This window comes from Zea mays, chromosome 8, assembly GCF_902167145.1.
Source record: "Zea mays cultivar B73 chromosome 8, Zm-B73-REFERENCE-NAM-5.0, whole genome shotgun sequence".
Taxonomy (NCBI): Eukaryota; Viridiplantae; Streptophyta; class Magnoliopsida; order Poales; family Poaceae; genus Zea; species Zea mays.
This window is the reverse complement of record NC_050103.1, coordinates 115,792,969-115,820,107: the sequence shown is the minus strand read 5'-3', so window position 1 is coordinate 115,820,107 and position 27,139 is coordinate 115,792,969. Positions and strand designations below refer to the sequence as shown.

Genomic DNA, 27,139 nt, shown 5'->3' with positions numbered 1-27,139 from the left:
CCACTCTTGGCAAGGTTCTTTAAATTGTTTTTCAAATTTAAACCGATAAGGAAGTCGCACAAGCTCAAGTACCTTCTTCGTTCCTTTTAGCTTCGGCATGCTAAACTCGCTCAAGGTCGGAGATGTTCTGTTAGCCAAATATTCTTGAACTAGATCTCTGGTGCTGATCTGTTCGGCTACTACCCTGAATTATGCTACATCTTGTTGGCATGGTGACCCCGACGCCATGCGGCACAGGGGCCTAGTCAACCCGAAGCTTAAAATCAGCGGGCTCATCACTAGCGTCTTCAACTTCTCCCTCTTCTTCTCATCGGCCTTAACATAGAACCACTCACTTTTCCAACCGGTTAGCCATTTGGTGCGAGAGCTAAGCACCAAGGCCTTCATATCCTTGCGATATGCGAAGTTATAACATCCAAAGTTTTCATGCAGCCCATCTTCTCTGGCTTTCGTCTAGTAATGCAGCTCATGCACTCAGCAGAAAGCTTCAGCATTCGAGTCCATTCCTTGGCTTCGAAGGGCCCAGATGAAGACGCTGAGCCTAACGATAGCGTTAGGGGTCAGCTGATGAAGATAGATTTCGTAATTATCCAAAACCTCCCCAATCATCTCGTTCAAGGGAAACCACAATCCCGCTCTGAAAAAAACTTTTGAAAACTACCACCTCATCACTTTTCGGTGTTGGAGTGGTTTCTTCCTCGGCAAAACGAATCAGCTTCTCCGAAGTAGCCCAGCTTCGTCATCATAGGCATATCAGCTTCAGAAATGGTAGATTTTCCAAAATCCAAGTCGCTAGGTTTTGATGGGATCAGAATGCTGTAATCTTTTTCTTCTTCCTCATCAGCAATTTCTTCCTCAACATCTTGTTCAGTTTCGGCAGCAGGTGCACCTTGTTCAATGGCTTCCTCTGTCACAACTAGTCCCAATTGTCTCATCACTTCGGAGATCGGGGCAGTCTCGGTGGCTTCAACCTCCTCTCCGTCACGGATCACCCTCGCAGTTGAACGTACTCTGGCCATCTGATGTTGAATTTCTTGCAGTTCTTACGAAGTTGATGATTTTTACAGTTTTGACGAAGCTTTCTCTTATGCCGAAGCTAAATCAAGTTGATGCTTTGCTCAAGAATGCGATGAAAAAGCTTAGGCTATGGTTAAATTTTTCAGCAGCACAACAGTGCAATGGCAATGAATGCTGTGGTAACTTCACACATACATGTCTGTCTGTTTATATAGTGCTGCAGGTGTGAAGGTGAATCGTCAAGTTACCCGCACCCGCTGAACAGTTACCCCGCACCCACTGAACGGTGGACCACTCGGCGCGTGGGAGGTGCGAGGCGTGTATCCGCCACATGGTGGGCCACCTCGCGCTTGGAATATTTTAATCGTTTCTCGGCAACGAGCTTAGGGAAGGTGTTTTTCGGACCTTCGGCATTCCAAAGCCTTGGAGATTTTTTCACGGAACAAGCTCGTTATGAAAAACAATCTAGCACCGCGAAGGGGCTACTATTGGGGGCCTGCTTCGTCGTCGAAGGTCCTGTAAGAAGAAACACCTTCGGAAGATCAGCACAGAAGTAACGCCGAAGCTACCTTCCAGGGAGCTTCGGCATAACGACACGCCTTGAGACGAAGGGTTGCACCGACTTAAAGATGAAAAGAAAGATCGGCCCATGATAATTTGTGTCATGATTGTAATTAGTTGTAAAGGACATAAATGTAATTTTAACCGGGTTGCGTCCCGTGCCTATAAATAGATGAACAGTACCCCCATACTGTTCATGCTGACTTGTATTCGCTCGTGCGTCACGTTTGGATTTTTTACCTTCTGTTAAGCCGAAGGTATGAATGTAATTCAATATTGTTCCTATTTATTCATGATAATATAATGAAGATATGTTAATAATGTCATATGATTATCCATGTTATTCCTCATGTTTCATATGCTTCATCCTTCATTAACACATACTGAGATGATGAAGGTGCGTCCTTCATGACCTTCGTCCGAAGATCGTTATATCCTAAAGAAATTAATGTTCCGAAGGACAAAGGATATTAACCATTAACCTCTTCTTTTTGTTGCCTTGTTCTTAATTCTAAGCATTTGAGAACAAGTCCCCAACATGTGGTATAAGTCATAAGGCTTAAGATCAATACATAGAGCAAGGTCACTAGGTGGAGTAGTGTCAAAACCAGAACCTGAAAGCAACCCAAAAGAGCTAAGTTTATCTTGACCCTGAGTTTGGGTTGTTTGTGTGTTTAGATATGTTCTGTGTGACCTATGTAGAGTGTTGGAGCTCATAGATGGCAATCCAAATCAAGTCTTGGAGACTTGGAGGTTTGGAGTCTAACATCGACCTCAAACAGGCCAAAAGGAGAAAAACGATGAAGAAGGTTAAGTATGCAGGTTTGAGTGTTGAAACATGTTGCATACACCTTCTACTACGCATATGGCACTTTGGTTTTGTTCTCTAACCATGTTTATAGAGAAAGTGTCATGTGGAGCTCTATTTGAGGTTAAACAGAAAAGAAGTGATGGAGGTATGAACCCATCACTTAGTCAATTGGGTTATGCTGTAATTATGTTTTTCTAAGTGCTAGGGAACCTCTCAAGAAGAATCAAAGAGAGTTGGAGAAGTTTGGCCAAGTTTGGACAAACTTGGGCCAGTCTGGGCCTCGTCGGGTAGTCACCCGAGATGCCCTCGGGTGAGTCAGAGATGCGCTCATGCGAGCCGTGACTGCGCTCGGGCAAGTCGTGTTTGCGTCTCTCGTCCGAGGATGGTCTCAGGCGAGCCATGACTATGGGAGGCCTCGGGCGAACCGTGAATGCATCTCCCATCTGAGGATGGGCTTGAGCGAGCCAAGATTGTGTCTCCTGTCCTGATGGCCTTGAGCAAGCCAGGACTGTGTCTCCTACCAAGGTTGGCCTCGGGCGAATCGTGACTGCGTCTCCCGCCGAGGTAGGCCTTGGGTGAGACGTGGCCTCGGGCGAGTCGTTGTCAGGTGTGTCAGGTGTCCGAAGGCTTCAACGGTCAGCTCGACCATAGAAGGAAATAGACCGCGGACAGAAGGAAATTGAGATCTTCTTCACAAGGAAAGTGGCAATGGCTAGAGGCTCATTTAGGGCTATAAAAGGACCCCCTAGGCACCCATTTGATGCAGAGCAAAGGTGCAGTCAACAAGCATAGACATCAAGTGATCATATTCTTTCTCTCCCTCTCTTGTGTATCTCTCTAGTTTGTGTAGAGGCTAGGTTATAAGCCTTTAGAGAGAGGGGAAATGCTACTAAGAGCAAGGGCAAGATCTTGAGCACATTGTTACTCTGCCGAAGTGCTATTGATAAGATTGTAAGCAGCCATGGCATTATTGTAACCGACATCAACATAGTCGAAGGCTCTATCTAACGCATTTATAGACCTGAGAAGGCGAAGGAAGGAGTTGAAATAGACTCCAAGCCAAGGTGTGACTAACTCCAATGAGGACTAGGCAAGCATTTTAGGCTTGGCCGAACCTCGACATAAATCCCTGTGTCTGTGTGCTCTGCTTTATGTGTGTGTTTTCTCTCTGACTTAATTGCTTTTTATACTTGCACTTCAATACTTATCTGTGGTAGAAGCTATCTTTGAAGTGCAGGGTATTTTGAGATAGGAACTTCAATTCCTCTGTGATCTACTCGAAGTGTCTTTCATTCCTATGTGATCCAGTCTTTTAGTAGAGTAAGAAACTCTAGTTTTTAAGTGTTATTTTTATTCACCTATTCACCCCCTCTAGGCGACATCTAGATCATGTTCCCGAGCAAAAGGAACTTTCAAAATCTCCTTTTGGAAGGCTCTGTTAGGAGATCGTCCTTTGAAGGGTGGACCTCGGCCCACCGACTGGGTCGGCGCGGGGAAGGAGGTGGCCGAGCTACAAACGGGTTATTCAAGTGAGATCCGACTGAACCTTAATAGGGCTTGGACTCGGCGAGCAGTCCCATGGTGGTGACTGGTGATGCAAATCTTGCAGTCAGTCATGAGACGACCGAGGTGGTGTCAGGCTGTTTGTTGAGGCAGCAACGAAGTCTGTTCAGCCCATGGCTCCCCACAGCAGAATGCCATGGTCTCGATCGTACCCCTCACGATGTCTCACTTCCTCTTGATGTCGTCTGGCATGCAATGCCTCGATGCTGGTTCGTGTGTCACACCGGCTGTTGATGTGGTGGCGCATGTCACCATCCGGGTGGGCTGGTGGAAGAAGGTGGTTCGCCGCTCGAGTGAGGATCTATCGGTAGCCCTCATTGTCGAGCGTGCGACGTAGATCATTCGCCATCTGAGCCAACGCACCATCGAGCTGTCTTGGAGTCTACATGGCCAAACTCAAGTTGCAGGTTGCAGGGAAGAGGTAAATGCTCACGTGGGGGTCTAGCATTACTCCCGCCCACCCCGCGTTCATGCTCTTGGGCGATGTGGCGACTCTGACGATGGACATTCCCTTGTAGGCTAAAACCCTGCTCGGGAGTCTCCCCAACCTCGGATGCCTCGTCTCGGGAAACAGGCTGAGTTGGGTCCTGTTCCCAGCGGCGTGGTGACGCTGGATGTTGTGGCAGCAGTTCTGCCGGTGATGTGGCTCATGTTGTGGGGCTCCTCCCCCTACACGATTGGTTCGTCGTTGGAGACAGAGTCGTTCTCCACTACCGCGTTGATGTAGAGGATGTTAGGGTAGTACAGCAGGAATTCTAGCATCGTGGGCACAACTGCTGTACTCTAGGGCCGGGTGATCAGTGCGGCAATTGGCCGCACTTTGCTGTCACTAGGAGTAGCGGGAACCTTGGTCTAGTTCTTCTTTCGACTGATCCGGGTCTAGACCCAGGTCGACGAGGTAGATAATGGGTTATGTTGCATCGGGGCTATTGTAACAATTGGCCGAGGTGGAAGCGTTGAAGCGACCATGTGCTTGGCCAGCATAGAGGTAGCCTGACAAGCACATGGATAAGTCGGGGCCCTTGGGTCCAGGGACGTGCTGGCGTGGGTCGAACCATGACAAACCTGGGTTTAGTCGCGGTCATCACAGGGATGTCCTGGATCTCGATGAGGGGCTCTTCACTATTGAGGAAATGATGCGAGACCTCAAAGCGTCTTTCTCCACATTCGCTACACGATGTAGAGCGCCCTTTCGGTCAGAGACACAAGAGATGGATCCGAAGTGGAAGACCCCCAATGGCGAAGTTGAAGACGATGGGCATGGAGTTGTCGTGGATCGACTTTGCACCCCCTACCTAGCGCGCCAGATGTTGGTGTTTGGTACCGACAGTGCACTACAGGACGTACCACATAGTGCTTTTGGGTGGACGACAACGTCGATCACAGCTCGACGGTTCGTGCGGAGCACGTCACAATACTGATAATTCTACATGTTCGGGTCGCTCGAGCGCGTAATACCCTACAACCTATGAGTTTATGGTGGATGTATTACATGGAGGTTGAGGATTACATAGGATGAAGATGATTGTGGAGTGTGAGTCTACACTTTTCGTAGGAGCATGATTCCGGCGGTTAGTTGGCCTTCGTGAGGCCTGTGCGTACGCTGCATGCGCAGGGCATGATCTTGGGAACCTTCGTGCCCATGTGTACATCTCCTTCGGTTGCCTTCGGTTGCACCCGGCTAAGGCCCATTGGGCGCCTTACGGTCGGTCCACGAAGCATAACAGTGCCATGTGACCCGGGGAATACCTTCCCCCTCGCAGTTGCTACCTAATATCGTTATTTAAAATATGCTTAGAAACAACAATGATAATCATGGAGTATGGACATGGAATGAACAAGACTTATCTTATAGTACAAATCCATGAAAATTAAGCATTTGGTTCGTCGATAGCTCGACACCACTTTATTCATATGTTCATAAGTACAAGACAGAAATGTTATTTGATAATCTTTCAAATGGATCTAGTTTGACCATAAGATCATATGGGCAAGGCATAAAATCATTACAACAGGTTGCCACTATATTTGCCTAGAGCTGCATTGTCGTCATAGACCTGATATTCACCCTTAGAACCCTGACCCAAGTTGGGGCACACCCCAAAGAGATAGGGAACACACAAGAAAGCCTTTGAAGATACTCCCTCTTAGACACCTCCTTACGAGGCCAGCAAAGACATCCAAGCTAAGTCGGATACCCAATTCATGTTAAGTTTGAGGCTATCTCGGACTCCAGGAGCTACCTGTAAAAATACAGATACAGAAAACACATACATGCTCCATGTTGACGATCTAACTATGGATGTAAAATAATTCAATAACCTAACTAATGGCAATGGCTCCATGTCAAAATTCGACCAAAGTCAGAGTTAATAATCGAAAGAAGTTTGCATCCAGATTCTATCACAGTGTTGTCCCGCTGTCTATTAGGCAACTTGGGTCTTGTAACTTGTTATGAATCCTTAGGGATGCAAATAGGACTTCTTGGGCATACTTTAGACTATATTCAGTAGCCATCACATCGGTTTTTTTTAGATCAAACTAGTTTTTAACCATTGTTGTTATCAGTTTGTGACGCCCTCATATTCGATAGTTATCTTCACATTACAAAATGATGTGACACCCTCGCATTCGATAGTTATCTTCACATTACAAAAATGGCAGACCAAATCAAGAGTTATCTTCGCATGATGAAAGATTAGAAACCTCATCCCCATCACATCCTGGCCCTAATTATTTCTGAACCAAATACAAACTCCCATCCAAAAACAATATAAATCTCACTCTCCAAAAAAGTCAAGCAATCCTAGTTTAACTAAATATTTATAAAAATCCCATTATTTATGATATGTAATAAGTATCACTAAAGTAATCATGAAACATTTTGAAACCTATTTGAAAATATAAATATTGATATTAATTGGTCAAACATGAAATCATTTTACTTCCATTCTTTTTAACACATTAGTAGCTGACAACAATGCATTCCCATGACTATTTGTCGTCCAATACCACTTCTTAGAGCATGTACATTATTTTTCCAAGTATAAGAGACAATTAAGAGACTATATAATATAACCATGAGTCCCTGACCATAAATGCGGTTAAGAGACAATATATATAGAAAGTCAGAAGCTACTGTTCATTCATATTTCGCCACAGCTCAGTCACGACAACAAACAGGCATAACAACAGTGAATCCTTGTTTACATTGAACAGTAGCAGCATAAACTATGTGGTCCCGTCACAACCAAACAACCACCTTACTCTTCCGTGAAGGTTGGAGGTGGGCGCTTTGATCTATTGCTCAGAGATGACCGCGAAAAAGTGTATTTGTAGAAGCTTGTACGACAGGGCAAGATTATGTTGACGTCGGAGCAGATTTCGGTGTAGCTGCAGTGGCTGCACGACTGACGCTCGACCCAGTGCGAGGTAGTACTTGTGTAGGGTACACCTCGGTGACCTCTTCGATGCCTTCGTCTACATATATGACATCCTGCATAGTGAGCTGGTGATACTCAACTATTTCCCGCAGGAATCTGTTTTCTCGTGCATATACTGAGTTCTCATGCGCAAGCCGTGCTTTCTCAGCTAGTAGTGTTTCCAACTGGAGGCGGATCTGCAAAAGAAATGAATGATAAGTAGCCAAACCAGTAGCAGGTACAACCAGCACTTTGTTAATTCAGCTAGCCATACTATGGAGTAAGTAAACTTCACAAAAGAACTACTCTTATTAAAATTATCACACTCCAAAAACAATTTCGGAGAACCTCACTATCTTGTGCAATAATTCCACAACCATTGCTATGCACTTGGTTAATTAGTGCTAGTGCAAAGTAGTTGTTTTAGCATCTTTTTATTAATAAAGCTTTGCTCGCTATAGTAGGATAATTTTATAGGCTATTCACCCCCCTCTAGACATCTAGGTCCTTTCAAGCGGTATCAAAGCTCAGGCCACTGTCAACAAACGATATAAACGATTGCAACTAATCATGTTGGCAAGTCACCTCATTTTGATAGGACAAATAATGATTACTAGAAGAGAATGTGTTTGCATTTGAAGGCTATGTGCCGGAAAAATTGGAGTGTTGCGCATGAGTTATTTGTGGTGCTTGATATAAAAGGTCCAACACCAAAAAAGGAAGAAAACCTACAATTAAATGATCAAGCTATCAATTTTATCGGTGTCAGCTAACCCCGATAAACCCCCTAGATTTGCCCCTACTCCTGCCTGTCTTTTATCAACTAGCACTACATCGTCCACACAAAAAGCATATACCAAGGGATATCACCAAGGCAAAAAGGCAAGAGCTCAAAACTAATCCTTGATGCAATCCTATTCTAATCGAGAAGTCATTTATGTCTCCATCACTTGTTTGAATACTAGCTACAACATTGTCATACATGTCCTTAACAAGTTCAACATACTTCGCTACAACTTTATGTTTGTCTAAAGCCCACCATATAACATTCCTTGGTATTTTGTCTTTAAGCCTTCTCCATGTCAATGAAAATCATGAGTAGATCCTTCTTTTGTTTCTATACTGCTCTATCACTTGTCTTATTAAAAAATGGTTTCCATGGTTGACCTTCCAAGCATGAAACCAAATTTGTTCAATGAGATCCTCGTTATCTCTTAAACAATGCTCGATAACTCTCTCCCATAGCTTCATATTGTGTCTCATCAACTTAATTCCACAGTAATTAGTACAACTTTAAATGTCTCCCTTATTCTTATAGATCAGCACCAATATACTTCTTCACTCATCATGCATCTTGTTTGACCAAAAGATATGGTTGAATAACTTGGTTAGCCACACTATAGCTATGTACCCAAGGCATCCGCATACCTCAATTGGGTTACCATTAGGAGCCATTGTCTTACATCCTTTCATTTCAATACATCTCTAACCTCAGATTCTTGGATCCTACACACAAAGCTCTATTGGTGCCATCAAAAGAGTCATCCAACTGAAAGGTCATGTCTACATTCTCCTTATTGAACAATTTGTCAAAATACTCTAGCCATTTATGCCTGATCCTATCTTCCTTCACCAAGAGGTGCTTTGTTTCATCCTTAATGCACTTAACTTTGTTAAAGTCTCTTATCCTCTCACGAATACAGACATCCTATATATGTCCTTCTCTCCTTACTTTATACTTAAGCGTTGGTAAAGATCCTCATAGGCCCTACCCTTTACAACACTTACAGCTCGTTTTGCAGTCTTCTTTGCTACCTTATACTTCTTTATGTTGTTCACGCTCCTGTCATAGTACAAACGTCTATAGCATTCTTTCTTCTCCTTAATAGTTGGACTTCCTCACTCCACCATCAAGCATCTTTAGCTTTGCCTCCACTCCCTTTAGTTACTCCACAAACCACTGAGGCCACCTTCCAAATGCAGGTTGCCATCTTCTCCAACATGATGTTTGTATCATCTTCTTCCTTCCATGTGCCCTCTTTGACGGTTCTTTTCTTGAAGACTTTTGCCTTCTCCCTTTTCAATTTCCACCACTTTGTTCTCGCAATCTTGGCTTGTTTATCCCTAGGGGCACACACTTGAAAACGAAAGACCGCCTCCATAAGCTTACGTTGAGAGACAACACACTCCCTAGGTATCAACTTACAATCCATGCATGCTCGTTTATCCTCTCTTTTTATGAGGACAAAGTCAAACTAGCTAGAATGTTGGCCACTATTATAGGCCACTAAATGAGAGTTTCTCTTTCTATAAGTTTAATATTGGATCGCCAAGCAATCCTCTTTATCAGTGCTTGGGACCTGCTATGTTGAGGCAACATAGGCAGAGTTTCGATTGTCCTCACAATGATGAGAACAAATAGGATGAGAAAGAAAGCGAGAAGACAACGAAGGCAATAAGATGGTATTCAAAAAGAAAGAAAGCCTACATTCATGATTTTTCCATATGGCATTGCTCAAGAAGTATGGAGAGGCTCCTAAGGTAATCAGTCCTTTACACGAGATATTACATGGGTGTGTCATCCCTGCCACTGAAAAAGTGATTAAAGCTCAACTGGATCATGGAGTATCGGATGTTTTGGTGCATTGGGTAGGTAGGTCAGCTATAGATTCCTCATGTGAACAATTGGAAGAATTTAAGTGAAGATTTCCAAATGTACAGCTCACGAACAAATTGTTTGTTGAGGAGGAAAATGTTATTGACTTTTTTCTGTAGCCAGAGAAGGCACAACCAGGCAGGGCAGCCAAATCGAGAAGGAAATAAGAACAGAAGTGGCTATGATTTGGCAACCAGATAGATTTTGAAACAGAAATATCCTCAAATAGTTTGTGTAGGAGTAGGTTTGCTGCTACCTGTTGTGAGTCGGTTTGTTGTTTCCTAGTTTGCTTAGATTGTGTTAGTTATATTTCCATTCGAGTCAAGAGCACATGCCTCTATATAAGCGTCGTAGGATGTAATAGGAAGAACACCAAAGAAATACAAATCTCCCAGAGGGGCGAATCCTTCGACACCCTAGCGAAGTCTCACGCTAGAGCAGCTGACAAAGGGATCCAACCCTCTGTTCGGCCACCGTATTCTCTACGTTCTCTCACACAATCATCTATATTGTTCTATTCTTCCCTGTACACACCTCCTAGAAAGACCAAAATACATCATAAGATGTCTCTCTTATAGCACGCTAGCCCCTTCTTAAATATAGACCTCTGCAAATAGACTTTACCCTAAAGGCCCATTAGCGTTCTCATGAATCATAATTGCCCTTTAGACATATGTTCAACTGATTCAGGATCAAATTCGTTCATAACTTTGGATTGGTTTGATCTTCATATGGTTTACAGTTTGGGGTTCCCTCGAAGGAGAAGGCTAACAGATGAAGACATAATTGGAGGCTAACAGATGAAGACAGAATAGGAAGCACATGTTAGACGAATTAAAACTAAACAAACCCAATCCTTTTACCGGCATGTGGCATATGCGGCGGCATATGGACTTGCGAGTGCACACCGGAGTAAGAAGCGATGAACGAAAAAAATGGGGTGGAGAGAAATTTTGGCTCTTTGGTATTAGGTATAGATATAGATATAGATTTGTAAGTATTTCTAAAAAACAAACCATTACTACTTAAAAGGATTGATCTGATTGTATAATTTAATAAAAAATTTGTTTAAAAACTGGCTCAAGAAAATGCAAGCCACATGCACAATTAGGCAGGTGGCAAGCTGAAGGCCATAACATATCTGTAGCACATAACTGGAGGAAAGATAGGCCCAGCAGGAGCTCTGAAAGGAGTTATAACAGAGCTAACGGGATGCCACTGGCACAGGACTGCCGACTGTGTACTGCGACTTAGCTTCAACAGTTTAGAGTAAAACAAGTTTTAAACTGTAGCAAAGTATGAGTCATCGAATTGTTAAAGACTGTTTTAATTTCCCAGCCATGTTGAGTTAAAGAGAAAACCGCCCCTCTCTGGCTGGGAACTCTTGAGAAATAGCCAGAGAATTCCACTAGCACCTTACAAGATAAAGAATAAGCTGCGCATATAACTAAAGCTAACTTCTCAACTCAAGGCATTCAGTAACTCACACTCAGATTTGATGTTGGTTTCCTTTTGTGTGACAGTGGTCGGGTTGTTTTAGTTTCTCTAAGAGGAGTTGTGTTAGTGTGTTGCGAGTTTCAGGGAGGTCTTTCCTCCCTGTCTATTCCATTCTCTTTCCTTCCTTAATGAAATGACATGCAGCTCTCCTGCATTGTTTGAAAAAAAAAATATACCAGCAATAAAACTGGACAACATTATCAAAAAAGGTAGGCTACTCCAATAGAACCTGAATGTGGATATAGTATCCAAAAGAAATTTATGGAGATAATTCAACCATCAACAGTCTAAAGAATATATTTAGTATCTTGTTTTTTTTTCAAAGAAAAAAATATTACCAGATCATCATCTTCTGGATTATCACCCTTGTCATAACTCTCACGCAACATTTTATTCTCTTCTTCAAGCTGAGCACATCGTTCCTTTGCAAAAGCTAAATCTGCCTTCACAGTTTTCAGCTCCCGCAATAGCAACTTTGCTTTTGCAGCCATGGCATTTGCAACCTGTATGAGATATATGGAGACATTAGTTCAGTCATACCATAGAAGATGGTAAAAAGAGAGCCAAAGCATCACTATTGTTGAGGAAAGAAAAAAATGAAATAGAGGTGATCCTTATCCCAGTCAATCAAAATAAATTTGACATTGTTTCGTACTATGGATTCAAACATTCAAAATGGAGCACTGAAGCAACATATCTAGTGACACATGTTTGCCACCTTACGTCGCGAGATGCCTTCAACTGAGTTTCATGGTCAAGTGGATTTTGAGGAAGGTGTCTTTGAGCAATTTTGTGGCCAGCTTCTCCTTGTGTATTTAGACCAGCTCCTTTTCTTCTTATGTTCAGTTTACGCGTCTCCTGAATAATGTCAGCCGTTTTATTCTCTACAATGGTCCGACCTTCCTGACAAAAATACCATATATGACGTGTCAACAAAGAGATCTGACATAACCAAAGGATATATCAATTGTATATCATCAAGAAGTCATAAATACCACAACATTGCAAAGATACATATATCTTTTTTCCAACTCTTAATGAAGATAGCATGCGTTAAAGAAAATGATGTGTGGCACTTGCTGTAGTAGAATATAGATCAACATGGTGAATGCTTCGATTTTTTCTAGCTTAATGCAGGAACAAAGAAATTTCTGTTTACACATATTTATACTCGATGCACAATATTTTCCAATACTCAACACAGAACAACATTGAAAGTGAAACATAGGACTTAAACTAAAAGATCCAGTCATTCAAGTACAAAAAAGAACTTATCAGCAACTTACTTCAAGTGCATTTTTTATTGTGCCTCCAATATAGGTAAGGGAGGAAGTTATAGACTCAGATCTCTTCTGAGATGGAGGTGTCTCAGGTTTCCACGTCTCTCCTGGCAATTGTTTTGAATGTGGAAGCTGCAGCATCGTGAAAAATATCAGTGTTATACATGAAAACATTTGAAACCGAATTAAGCATACTATTGATGGCAATTCCAGTGAGTCAGAGGCAAAGATTTTCAGAGTGGACCATTGTATCTACAAGATAACAGTTCTTCACCATAGTGATAGGACAAAAACAAAGATGATGAATGATACCAGTCTCAAGCTTCAAGCAGAAAATGAAAGCTCGGAATGCATGTTTCTATCTAAGTACAGATATTAAGTGGTTTCAATTACAGATAAGGAGTTTAATTAACTTAAATTTAGCACCCCATTGTTCAATTAAGGAAGAAGATAATGGCAGGAGGATTGCAGATCTCACCTGGACACCAACATGCACATCATCTCTTGGCGATTTGTACTGCTCCGGGGAGCAGTCCTCGTCAAGAAATGACTTTGCCTTCCGCGCAAGTGTGCCCCAGAATCCATACTTGGCCTCGTTGAGGTTCTTCATGGACGTGTATTCATAGCCTGAACTATCCTATACCAGGACAAATATCATTACTTCTTGAACACTAGATAAGAAGTTTACCCACAGCGAGCACGAAGTGGGGAAATTGAGCAACAGTAGTTCAGCAGAAACTGATAATCGTAATGGTTACAGCGCCTATACACGTAATGATCCCTCGCCTGACCCAAATACCAATCAAGAATTACGAGGATCCCCTTTCGTTGCGTTGGTCGCTGACCGGGCCAGATCCGACCCCGAAGCATCTAGAAGCGAAATCGCATAGGGAAGAAGCGAGAGAGAGGCACGGCGAGGCATACCAGGGACGGTGTGGACACGGAGGGCTCGTGGTGGCTCCGGCGAGAGGCCGCCAGCGAGGCTGAGGCGGAGTAGGCGGAGGTGAGGGAGGAGGCATCGCGGTGTGCGGCGGAGGCGCGCATGGCCTGCGCGGCGAGGGAGTCGGGTGAGGCGGGGCCCACGGACGACGGGTAGTGGTGCTCCAACGAGGGCGTGGGCTGGGGCTGGGGATGGGGCTGAGGCTTCCGGCGGTAGGCCATTGTGACGCCCCGGCGGCGAGGCGCGGTGACGGTGACCTCCCACCTCCGGCTAGGGATCAGGATCGGCTGACTCGCAGCTGTTTACTGCACGCGCGTGCAGTACGTAACATATGTACATACGTTGACCAGCCAGGCAAGCCTCCTGCGACTGCGATAGCTGCCTGAATGATAAGAAGATACCGGACCAGCACAACACTACGCTGATGCTCATATGAATAGAACAAACAGAGCACTCATACTGCTTGAGGGCGCGTTTGTTTGATCGAGGAGTGTAGTCGAAGCTGCTCTATTTTTATTTTTTAGATTTTTGGTTTCAAATAAAAGAGGAGCGAAGCAGTTTTTAGAGTTTTCATATAAAAATTTAATATAAATAATTGGAATGTTTCCGTTCCACCAAAATAACTGGATATAAACGCTCTCTCGAACACGATATGGAACATAAATGGCAACTTTCCATATTGCTTCAAGTCATTTATAAATCCATCATTGATTCAATGAAAACTTTCCATATTGCTTCAAGTCTATTTTTGTATATTGCATTTATATATCCATCATTGATACTAATATTAGGATTGCTAACTCATTGTTTTTGTTTTGCAGAGTTGAAGTGTTGATCTTAATGCTAAAGATAATGCATTCTTTTGTCAGCTTAATGCTTAATGTTAAATATTGCTTATGTTTTAACATTATGGATATAGATAACGACAACTTGATTAAACGACTGTTGTAATTTCATTTAATTTTACTGTGATTTTTCACTAGCCGACTTCACAGCCTTGCCCAGCAAACCTTTATCTAGGGATGAAAGTGGTAATCCGAACTGTTAGAACAAATTTAATATTTTAAAATAGATATGTATAAAATTTGATGTTGATCTTTTCTTATGTTATCAAACACATTAGTACAAATATGAATAAAATATTATATAAATTGTTTTATGTATTATTTTCTCCCTACAACACAAAAAGTTGAAAAAATTACCGAATTTGTTTCCGAATCCATACCGAAGTTTATATCTATTATTTGAGAAAATGTAGGATGAATTTGAGGTTTACCTTTTATGAATCTTAACAAACTGGATGTTAAAAACAAGAATACAAATTTGTATTCTATATTCTATATCCTATTTATTCGCAATAAAAGAAAAAACTGATTACCGAATAAATACCGTTTTCGACCGTTTTCATCCCTACTTTATCCACATAGATTTGAAGCCATCAAACATACTGACATGAAGGCCAAGGTGACAGATGTTAGATTAGTCAGTCTTGCACCAGATGACGGGAAGTGCATAGACACAAGACTTGCTGGCACTATTAGAGTCGTGATGATTATATTGTAGAAATCAGATAACTTACTCTAGCATCGCTCCTATGTGTAAGTATGTACTATTGGTGCTTCGTTCTTTAACCTTGAAAATAAGTTTGGTCTTCTCTAAGACTAGAATTTTATTGATCCTGCGCATGTATACACCAACTCAGCCCCTACATACCACATCAATGTGATATAACATTTAGACTGCTCATTCTATATATTTTCAGTCTGAACTATCCTGATATTATAAACAATTATATATTTAGAAATTTTAGCGCTTCTATGTGTATATATGTACATATACATGTCTGAAACTATAAAATTCTATATCTTTTATAAACACATCAAGCAACGCCTCACGCGGAGTGCGAGCAATTTACTAGTTAGCCGGAAATGTGGACGAAATGGCACAAAGGGCAAAAAAGTTTGGACCAGCGATACATATTCCCGTTGAACCTTTTAAATGACACAAAAGGAATTGCAAATTTTTATAATGACATAAAGGGAAAGGAATTTATATTTAAACTAGGTCTATTTTGAATCGTTTCTATCTTTTTTTATATATTGAAACACATGTAGCTCTCCTGCGTTTTCGAAAAAAAAACTGCTTATGCTCTCAAATAGGTGGTGAGATCTAAGAATAGTTGTTGTTTTAGCTTATTTACTCTTTATCTTCTCAACTAAAATTAGGAATCATTATGTGCATTCAAAATTATGCCTTACTTATTTTTTCATGCTACTTTGACTTCTGCATTGTATTTTTTATTTATCTCAATTCTCAAAAAACAAACTTCATCCTTCAGAATTGCTGATATGATATTATTTCTCTTTTCTCTTTTCTACTATATAAAGCATTAGTTTCAACGGTCATCCTACGTCACCCTTTCCGCTTAATGCAAAAAAGTAAAACTATACACAAATAGGGTTTGAACTTTGAACCTTAGTTGTTTGCTCCACATTTACATCCACCTAACCATTAGATTATACATTTTTTATGTTTTATTAAAATAGAGTCTACTTATACAATATATAGAAATCGTGGCAACGGAGGGCAACTGACTAGTTGTATTATATTTGTATATAATATTTTTTTATTTCACTAAATTTGTTGGGCACGTAAAGCATGGGGAACACAAACTGTAGTATGGCTTAATCACATAATAATCATGAAATAATCTGTTATTAGCAACATCAACTGAAAAATGTTAACATATGACATATTCAAATTGATTCAAATAGAAACATAACTGTATAAATACTATTAAATGCACCCAGTAACATATAGGAATAGCAAATAATCACAATGTCAAGCATATATATGTCCACATCAATACAAAATCAAATAGACTATCTGACATGAAGAAGCAACTACTTTATATGATGGTTGACACAGTTCTAGGACTCGGAAGAGTCAACACTAAGAATCCATACAATATCTATGTTGTCATCTTAAAGAATGTGAAGTGTTAATATAGCAAAGCTAATCAAACTATTTCCATATATTGGTAATGTGCTGAACTAGACCTCTGTAGCGCAGTTTCAATGTTGTTTCTTCTCAGACAACATTGGGATCTTAGAGATAAGCTTCGCATCAATCACTTTGTACTGCTTTTTTATCTCAATAAGGGCCTTCTCACCCACAACATCAACTTGATCTTCGTATTTTTCATATAACATTGGCAGAGTGTATGCCATCAGGAAAACTGCAAAATAACTATCACTTTCAACATTTCCGAATGGCAATGAGCTATAGAAGTACAAAGATGATTGTTTGTATGCACAACACAAAGCTTTGACATGTACATTTACCGTAACATACGAAATATGATATTTTGGATGTAACACATGCAGTCTATAAGTAAAAACTTCATGTTGGCGGGTCACCTAATTCCAATTTTTTAGATGGTTACAAAAGAGGAGGTAGAAAAGCATACATTCTAATTTGATTGTTTCACACTGGTTTTAAATTTTAAAACTTAGTATGGTGCATCACAACGTTTGACAAGATCAAAATTGTTTATTAATTTAAGAGACCTTTTTATTTAGAAATAGTACCACCTACCTCTTACGGTTTTAATTATTTATCAACAAAATAAGGGAGAGAGCACACATAAATGGGATGCTACATCGGACGAAGAAGAAAATAATGAAACAATTTGCAGCCTCCTCGTGTTTTATTGTTAATTATGATCAATAAATTTAGAATAACTTAGATGCACTTAGGCCTTAACATGCTGTTGTTTTACTCTTAAAAGTACATACACAGATATTCATAAACCAAGTGGCACAATCGTAAAACTAACATTTCAAACTTAATCACATTTCTTACTTTATTTTTGTATATATACGAAGTAACTGAATTCATAAAAAAATCGTTTTTTTACCTTTAGTGTATTATTTAGATAATGTATACATTCAAAGTAATTTATATAAAGTACCATGCAGTATAGATTTTAAGAAGGTATTAATGTATCATGATGTAGACAAGAAATTTACTAGTGTAAGACACAGTCAAGAAGCTGAAGCAGCTTCCAATTATCGAAATGAACCAAAGCACTGCAATTGACTGCCAAAAAAAGAAGAAGAAAAATTAAAAGCTCATCATCATCTTAATTAAAACACAACAAAAGAGGTTGTAGAAGTCAGGTTAATTACCATCAGATACGTTTTCAAATCTTTTCCAGAAGCGACATTGCGCAATGTATAGAAAGCCTCGTTGATTTCTTTCCTTGCAATATGAGCTACCTTCAGGCATTGGGCTTCAGATAGAATCACCTCTGGAAACTTTGGAGGAGACCTGAAAAAACTTGGAGGCGTCATATCATCACAAAGATGTAACCATATTCATAGATAAAAACTACAGAAATGTTCTGTGCAATCTGCACTCTATTGGCCAACAGTTATTAGGCAATTCTTTGCATTTCGGATAACAAAGAATCTTGCTCAAATTAAACACAGTACGACTTGAATAACTACGATCTAAAATACTGACAAAATATGTTTGACTCTTTGACAAATAAAAAAGCAAAGTAGTGGAGTATGATTAAGGACCAAATTAAGATGCTACGAATACTAGGAGGAACATAAGTGATTACCTGTTGACAAAGGACGCAACATTAGACCAGACGAACCAGACGGTGAGAAACACAATCAGTGCGTGGCAGAGGAAGGTGAGGAGGTGGTAGCCGATGCCCTCAAACAGCAGCCAGATCACAGTCACCCCTGCCAAGATGCTCCCGGATGCCTGTTTGTTCCTCCACAGCACAAGATCGGCGGCTAAATCAAAAGGAATATTAGATACCATTATTGTCATCCGTGGCTGTTACACGCCTTATAGATTAACAAAAGTTAAGGAAACAAAAGGAGCTCATAAACTACACAAAGCAATATATGGTTTATTTTGTCAATCCATGTTTCAAAAGACTTAGTGTACCTCGTTTTTTTTTCTGTAAAGAAAATAGATATGACAGCAAAAATTCTCGATTTTCTCCATTCCTAACTCATGTGTACCTTTGCCTCCTCCAAGAACGTGATGCAATGGATGTTTCCTCCCAAAGAGCTTCTTCTTCTTCTTAGACTTTTTGGACTTCTTGTCATCATCTGAGTCTGACGAGGAAGACGACGATGAGTGCTTGTACTCGTGGATCTTCTCGTTGATCTTGTCTAGGAGCGAGCCGTGCTCGTCACTTTCAGACATCATTTCCTACCCTAATCACTTCCCTCACAAAAACACGAAAACGCAGTCAAAAATCTAAACGCGCCCATCTACCAATTAATACCACAATTGCGACCATACACTACTACAAATCGAGACATAAAATACCATGATATTTAGATTTGAACACCTACAAAAGTGGCAGAATCATAGAAAAGGAGATAAAGATCGAGACAATGTAAGAACTAATAAAATAACCTATTTTTATGCGGATCAAGATCAAGATCACTTACGACAACAAGTGGATTTACTTAATGACTCTCCTGTCGTCCCTTCCTCTCTTCCTGTAGTTTATTTTGGATTTAAGTTTGGGGTCTCTATGCCTTTACCTTCGCCTCTATCATTGGGATAGAAACCGAAATTGAACGGTGAGGAGCCAAACACGGGCCGGGGACAATCACAAATAGCAATCGATCCCTCGTTACTCTGCTAATATCTAGACATGCAAAAGCTCACCTCCTGCCCTCGTGCGTATCCATTTTAACAATATTCGCATTATTAGTCATGCTCTAATATACGTACTTACGTAGTAACTTGAACCAACAATCACAACTCCTATTGTGCTACCGGGTTGCCACTCAACTTTTTCCCTACCGCTCATGTCTGAGCTCAAATGCTCGGTAAATACAAACCATGTCTACATGCGACCACACAGTTTATTCACATGCTGTCATTAGTGACATGCATATCGAGTGTGTTCCCGACCCAACCTGCACATTTGTGGATATATTTAGAGCATGGTTTACAATGGGAACATATCTTATGCAATGCATATTGCTGCAACCTTGTAATCAAGCGATCTGATGCATCAAATCAAAATCCAACGGTACCTGCACTACCGGAATCGTCGGCTTTGCCGAGTGCCTGAAGTACTCGGCAAAGCTTTAAAAACACTCGGCAAAGGCTTTGCCGAGTGTCGCACTCGGCAAAGAGGGCTCGGCATATAGTACATCGGCAAAGCTCTTTGCTGAGTACTTTTTCTCGGGCACTCGACAAAGAGCTTTGCCGAGTGCGAGGGGGCACTCGGGAAAAAAAAACAGTTGTTACGGCACCGGGTTGACGGAGACGGCGTATTTGCCGAGTGTCCCAGGTGACACTCGGCAAAGAAGTTACCTTTGCCGAGTGTCGGCCTGACAGCACTCGGCAAAGAATCCGCCAGAGTGGTCGAAGGTGTAGGCTGGGCCTGTCACTCCGGCGTACTCAACCAGTCCAGGGAAGTGTTCCCTGCACAGCAGCCCGAGGATGCCATTGGGGAGGCGACGATGACCTCCAGCATAATCCACAACCGTCCAAGACTTGTCCAAGTGATAAATAAAAAGTATTAGTTTATATTATGATTTTGAACAAGAATGAAGAACATAAAGTTATATGCCTCTCCCCATCCGGCCGAATCAGAGGTCGCCTGTCCCGAAGTATGGGACGCTGAGGCAGACTCGCGGGACCTCGCAGGTAGATGCTCCTCAAACCTGAGGCGCCAGAACCTGAGGCGGTCTGCTGAGCTTCGTCGTCGTCCTGCTGCTGGTCGTCGTCGTCCTGCTGCGCCGCCTGCTGCTGGACAAGGTCGTCCTGCTGCGCCGCCTGCTGTGCCTCGTCCTGCTCTGACTCGTCCGCCGTCCTGCTCCTCCTCCCCCTCCTCCTCCTCAGCCAATCGCCCACCATATTTGTCCAAAAACCTGTAATTAAGAATAAACAAATAAGCACATATAAATAGATATATTTAAAAACAGGTGCGAAATAAAAAGTCATATAGCATTACGTTAAAAATAATCTTCATATGTGTTGGGGTTAGCCGGATCATAACTATCATCATCATTATCAACCATTTCAATCTCAACACCATCGGAAGACGCAAGTTCGTCATTAATGTCATTGCCTTCAAGGATTACTAAGTCATTATCATTTTGCACCTCATCATCCTCCTCATCAACAACCATTTCAATATCTACGTTCATTCTGATAGCTTCGGTTAAGTCTATCTCAAATCGCCCTTCTAGCCCATCTTCTTGGAAGAACTCTCCATCATATGTGTCTGGGTCTAAGTTGTAATCTTCATCGTTAGAAGCAGGTAACCTCCCGTGCTGCGATACCTTATACACAACATCCCAACCCTTAAGATGTTCTTTTGTTTGGCACGCATATGGGAGATAATACACTTGTGTGGCCTGTTGGGCCACGATATAGACATCGTCTCCTGGTAAGGTGGAATCTTGTTGAATTTCGATTATCCCAAGATTAGAATGTGTCCTTCTCGTCACTTGAGGGTCAAACCAATGACATTTGAATATCACTGGAGTAAGAGGTTTGGAACCATAAAAATTGAGCTCATATATTTCTTCGATTCGTCCAAAATAATCGACATCGTCAAGGCCGGGCGCAAAGACTCCAGAACATGTTGTTTTCCGATTGGGCCGACTTTTGTCGTAGTTTGTTGTGCGAAAACGGTATCCATTGACGTCATACCCAGAATATTTCTTGACCCTATAAGCAAAGTCGTTGGCTACTTGTCTCAACTCGGCACTCATAGACGGATCTCTTTGGCCCTGCAAGTATTCGCAAGTTAAAAGACGCTAAATTGAGTTCAAAGACGTATCTCTTTTACAAACTAAGCACGTACCTTACGTTTGAACCAGGAAATGAAATCGGGCAACCCATTTCTCGCACCCTTTCTAAGAAGAGTGTCATATTCCTGTGGAGTGGGGTCCCTTGATCGACGCCAGAATTCATGAAGAAATTGTTCCATGTATGGCGTCACCTCTTCAAGGTTGGTCAATACATATAGCATGATATGTCGCCACTCTTCATGTGTCAGGGTCTTGGTGGTCGAGCCACTTGCGCTTCCGAGTTGGCCTCGAACTATGCTAAGGTTCGATTCATTATCGCCATCATTGTAACGAGGGGGTGGATTATGCACGCTCGGCAGTTTGTCACCATAATAAGTTGTTGTGAAGTTTGAGACCTCCTCTAGAATGTATGCCTCTGCAATGGAAGCCTCGATTTTGCATTTATTTCTACATTTCTTTTGAATAGTCTTTAGACATTTCTCGATTGGATAGCACCAACGTCCCTACATGGCCCCCCATTCGTGCCTCATAGGGGAGATGAAGAATCAAATCCTGTATTGGATTGAAGAAGCCAGGTGGAAATATCTTCTCAAGCTTACACAGTAACACGGGTGCTAATCTTTCCAAGTCTGCAACCATGGTCCGAGATAACTCTTTTGCACAAAGCTGACGGAAGAAATAGCTCAACTCTAAGAGCGCTAGCCAGACATGCTCAGGGACATAGCCTCGAACCATCGCAGGAAGAATCCGTTCAATCCATATGTGGAAGTCATGACTCTTCATCCCTAAGACTCGCATAGTAGATAAGTTCACCCCCTACTCAGGTTAGCTGCATACCCATCAGGGAACATCAACATCTTGATCCACTGAAGTACTTCCTTCCTCTGGGCCCTATTTAGGACGAAATCGGCCTTAGGCCTTCTCCACGTCTTTCCGCCACTTGGCGGCTTCATCTCTAGGTGTGGTCTATCACATAACGCTGCCAGATCCACTCTTGCCTTCACGTTATCCTTTGACTTATCAGGAATGTCCATAATTGTTGCCCACAGTGCCTCGGCAACATTCTTTTCAATGTGCATCACGTCAATGTTGTGTGGAAGGAGCAAGTCATCATAATAGGGGAGCCGAGTCAAGCCAGACTTATGTGTCCACATATGCTGCTCACCATATCCCACAAAACCACCTTCTGTATTGGCCATGAGCCCATCTATCTGTTGACGAATTTTGGCACCAGTCATCGTTGAAGGTGGGCGGTCTGTCACTATGACACCTTTCGTAAAGTTCTTGATGTCTAGGCGGAATGGATGGTCAGGAGGGATAAAATGTCGATGTTTATCGAAGGACGAATATTTGCCACCCTTTTCAACCAAATGAACCTGAGAGCTTCCTTGCAAACTGGGCATGGGAACTTATCGTGAACACACTAGGCACAGAATAGCCCATACGCCGGTAAGTCATGCATGGAGTACTGGTACCAAACATGCATTCTGAAGTTTGTCTTCGTAGCTCGATCATACGTCCATACCCCTTCCTCCTAGGCACGTACCAATTCATCGATCAAAGGCTCCATGTACACGCCCATTTTATTTTCCGGGTGTCCGGGAATTATCAACGACACGAATATATTCTGCCTTTGAAAGCACGCACCAGGGAGGAGATTGATTGGGATAACAAACACGGGCCAACATGTGTACGGGGCAGCGCTTCCATAGGGATTGAACCCATCTGTGGCCAACGCAACACGTACATTACGAGCCTCTTCGGCTTTCTCATGGTGAATGGCATCAAAGTGTTTCCGTGCTTCACCATCGGATGCGTGCACCATCTTGTCAGGATTGTATCGTTTTCCATTTTTGTGCCATGTCATCTGTTTCGCGGATTCCTCTGTCATGTACAGACGCTGGATCCTCGGTATGAACAAAAGGTGCCATAGGATTGTCAAGGGGATGTCGAGCTGCCTCTTCTGTCTATCACCAGAGTCTACCTCCATGAACCTAGGCGATTTACACTTGGGACAGTACTTTGCCTCCGCGTATTCTTTCCTAAATAACACGCAGCCCTTCGGACAAGCATGAATCTGCTCATACGTCATCTTGAGTGGACGAAGGAGTTTCTGTGCCTCGTACATGCTCTTTGGCAGAACGTGATCATTCGAAAGCAGGCTCCCAATAACCGTCAACAAGCCATCGAATGCGTCTCTACTCATGCTGTACTTCGACTTGAACGCCATTACACGCCCAATGGCATCCAGTTGAGAAACCTTTGTCTGGCCGTGAAGGGGCTTCTGTGATGCGTCGAACATGTCGTAGAACGCCTTTGCAGTCGGCTCTGGCTCGTCATCCATACATCCTCCCGTGTACTGTGCCTCCTGATAGTCGTTCAACATATCCGCTACCCCCGCATCTGCGTCATAATCCTCGACACGTTGTCTCAGCACCTCCTCTCTCGTACAATGCGCTTCACCATGAAATATCCACCAAGTATAGCCCGGCGTAAATCCATTCTTCCAAATATGTTCTACTATGGCCTTCTTTGGTTTTCTTTTCCGGTTGGCACATTTGCTGCACGGGCATGGGACTAGACTCGCTCCTTTAGCAGCTTCGCCATATGCCCGTTCCACAAAATCATCGGTCTTTCTAATCCATTCAGTGGTGGCATCGTTCCTTCCTCTACGGCCCGTGTACATCCACTCACGGTCCTCCATCCTCTAACAGAAGCCTAGCAACAGAAAATTTCGGCAGCACCTCCCCTGCACGGTGAGGTTTTGAAATCCTGCAAATAAAACTATCAGCACGATGGCTGACATCCACACATAATTCAACGACACGATGGCCGGCAATCAACAATACTACATATTAACCTAATCATACACGTACATAAATTTAACACAACAAGACTACATATTAACCTAATCATACACGTATATAATTAACTCAATATTAAACCTAATCATTTCATATAAATCATACACGTAGAACATAAAGCTTTTTAATTACAATATCACAAAACGAAAGCAAGCAATCACCTTGGAGGTTTGGTCACGGGCGAGACGACGGGTCGCGGGCGAGGTGGCGGGCGGGAGAGGGCACGGCGGCGTAGCGGGCCGGTGAGGGCAGGGAGGGCACGACGCGGGCGTGGCTGCGGCCGAGGGCGCGACAGCGGCCGTGGGCACGACGGCGCGGCGTGGAGTGAGGGCATGACGGCGCGGTGAGGGCGTGGGCACGGCGAGGGCACGGTGAGTGAGAGAGTGAGGAAGAAGAAGAAATGACCAGCGCTATGTACGAGTGCTTTGCCGAGTGCCCATGATCTGGCACTCGGCAAAGATTTTTTAAATTTTAAAATACGCTTTGCTGAGTGCCGGATCGGGGGCACTCGGCAAAAGTCGTCTTTGCCGAGTGTCCCCTGGGCGACACTCGGCAAAGATTATTTTACAATTCTTTGCCGAGTGTCGCCCAGGGGACACTTGGCAAAGGCTACTTTGCCGAGTGTTATTTCGAGACACTCGACAAAGTACATTTATATTTTTTTATTTTCCCAACCAAAATTTTTGTGGTGTGTTCCTACACTATATAGACCTACATGTACCATTTTGAGACAATTAGAAAAGTGTTTTCTATAGCTAGTAGATTTAGTTCGTTTATTTGAATTTCTTCGAAAAAATCACATTTGAACTGCAAGTCACTCGAAACTTGGAAAACCGTGCATGCAAAAATAATATCCATGCTAGTTAGCACAAGTTACGACCGATTTCAGGAGCGAACCGGAAACTTTGAGCACCATGTACACTCAACATGGCCGTGAACTTGCCATCCAGCTGTTTAAAAATTTTATAAAACACAAACAAACTCAGAAAATCATAAAACTTGTCCACGTGTCATGATATCATATGTAGAGGTTGTGATAAAAAATTATAATGTTTGGAGAAAGTTGTGAGACATTATGTGTAGAAACCTAAGAGAACTACACATGAAATCATAGAGTTTCAATGTGGATCTCTTAGGTTTGTACACAGTGCGTCACAGCTTTCTCGAAACTTTTTCAAATTTTTATCACAACCTCTACATATGATATCATGACACGTGGACAGGTTTCATGATTTTCTGACTTTGTTTGTCTTTTATACAATTTTTAAACACGTGGATGGCAAGTTCACGGCCATGTTTAGTGAGCATGTTGCTTGAAGTTTCCGGTTCGCTCCTGAAATCGGTCGTAACTTGTGCTAAGTAGCATGGATATCATTTTTGCATGCACGATTTTTCAAGTTTCGAGTGACCTGCAGTTCAAATCTGAATTTTCCGAAGAAATTCAAATAAACGAACTAAATCTACTAGCTATTGAAAACACTGTTATAATTATCCCAAAATGGTACATGTAGGTCTACATAGTGTAGGAAGATACCACAAAAAGTTTGGTGGCCAAAATAAAAAAATAAAAAAATGCTCTGCCGAGTGTCCACAGAAGACACTCGGTAAAGGCCCTCTTTGTCGAGTGCGAGATATTTGACACTCGGCAAAGAATCTGCTTTGCCGAGTGTCGGCTTTCGGCCCTCGGCAAAGACTGACGGCCGTCAGCTGTAGACGGCCGCTAACGGCCCTTTGCCGAGAGCCTTCTTTGCCGAGTGTTTGCCGCTCGGCAAAGTAGTCTTTACCGAGTGTTTCTCTATGCCGAGTGTCTTGCACTCGGTAAACAAGCTCTTTACCGAGCACAGAACTTTGCCGAGTGCGGCGCTCGGCAAAGTCTTTTTTTGCCGAGTGCCCGATAAAAAGCACTCGGCAAAGCCGCCGACACTCGGCAAAGGCTCGGATTCCGGTAGTGCTGCTATTAGATGAAAGGGGTTAAATGTAAAATATCTACTAGTTTTCAGGTGAAAGAGATTAAATATAAAATAATAGTCATAAGTTAGGTTTTGATTGGATGCACCAGATCACTTAATTGCACGCTTGCACCAACATAACTGATTGCACGTGATATGTTCCCGTTTATAATATAGTTAGTTGAAGCTTTATACTACTGACATGTCACATAGAGCCAATAATGCATCATATTCATATAATAGGTTGAAGGACCGAGGAGACAACCAGAGGAGGGAATGAGAGTCAATCAAATTTTTGCTGCCCAAAACTGAAATTGACCACTTCACTTCAATTGAGATGAAGTAAGCGCTCAAACCAATAGCACATCAGCAAACCAGTGATCACTTGATTACCAAATGTTCCTAAGACTCACATGAGACCAGCAAAACAAACAGATCGCAAATCGGACACCAAAAATTCCGAATCGATCTGAAACTGTGTCGCTATCAGGTGCTGATTTCAGCAGCTCGAAATTCAGTTCTTGAATGTGAAACTGAATCAAACAAACTCCGATTGTGTATGTGCAGTGATCCGAGAAGTATAAATCACCACCAATTAATCCTCAAACCAAATCCTCACATAAGAACTCAATGGTTCTTCACAAGATCACAAAGAGAGGAGAGAGAAGAACACAAGAGCAAAGAGACTCAAAATTTCAGCAAGAATGAAAACTGAGATTGAGGGCCAACCAGGAATGATTAAAAAATACAGACGCGAAGGTTCAAAGT

The 27,139-nt window shown here is 42.3% G+C and overlaps 2 protein-coding genes across 3 annotated transcripts; both read right to left on the bottom strand.

Moving 5' to 3' along the window:
• Nucleotides 1–7,011: 7,011 nt before the first annotated feature.
• LOC100276815 (uncharacterized) lies at nucleotides 7,012–14,126 on the bottom strand. Its single transcript, NM_001150524.2, has 6 exons — nucleotides 13,732–14,126; nucleotides 13,286–13,444; nucleotides 12,814–12,939; nucleotides 12,251–12,430; nucleotides 11,866–12,030; nucleotides 7,012–7,571 (listed from the first exon to the last, which is right to left on the bottom strand). Exons 1-6 carry the CDS (start codon nucleotides 13,966–13,968, stop codon nucleotides 7,314–7,316), a joined length of 1,125 nt encoding a protein of 374 aa, NP_001143996.1. The 5' UTR covers nucleotides 13,969–14,126; the 3' UTR covers nucleotides 7,012–7,313.
• Nucleotides 14,127–16,522: 2,396 nt separating this feature from the next.
• On the bottom strand, nucleotides 16,523–19,264 carry LOC100284568 (uncharacterized). Of its 2 annotated transcripts, none has more exons than XM_008656842.4 (6): nucleotides 19,106–19,213; nucleotides 18,793–18,997; nucleotides 18,378–18,558; nucleotides 17,938–18,079; nucleotides 17,779–17,848; nucleotides 16,523–16,985 (listed from the first exon to the last, which is right to left on the bottom strand). In XM_008656842.4, exons 2-6 carry the CDS (start codon nucleotides 18,980–18,982, stop codon nucleotides 16,822–16,824), a joined length of 747 nt encoding a protein of 248 aa, XP_008655064.1. In that variant the 5' UTR covers nucleotides 18,983–18,997; nucleotides 19,106–19,213; the 3' UTR covers nucleotides 16,523–16,821.
• Between the last annotated feature and the right edge of the window lie 7,875 nt (nucleotides 19,265–27,139).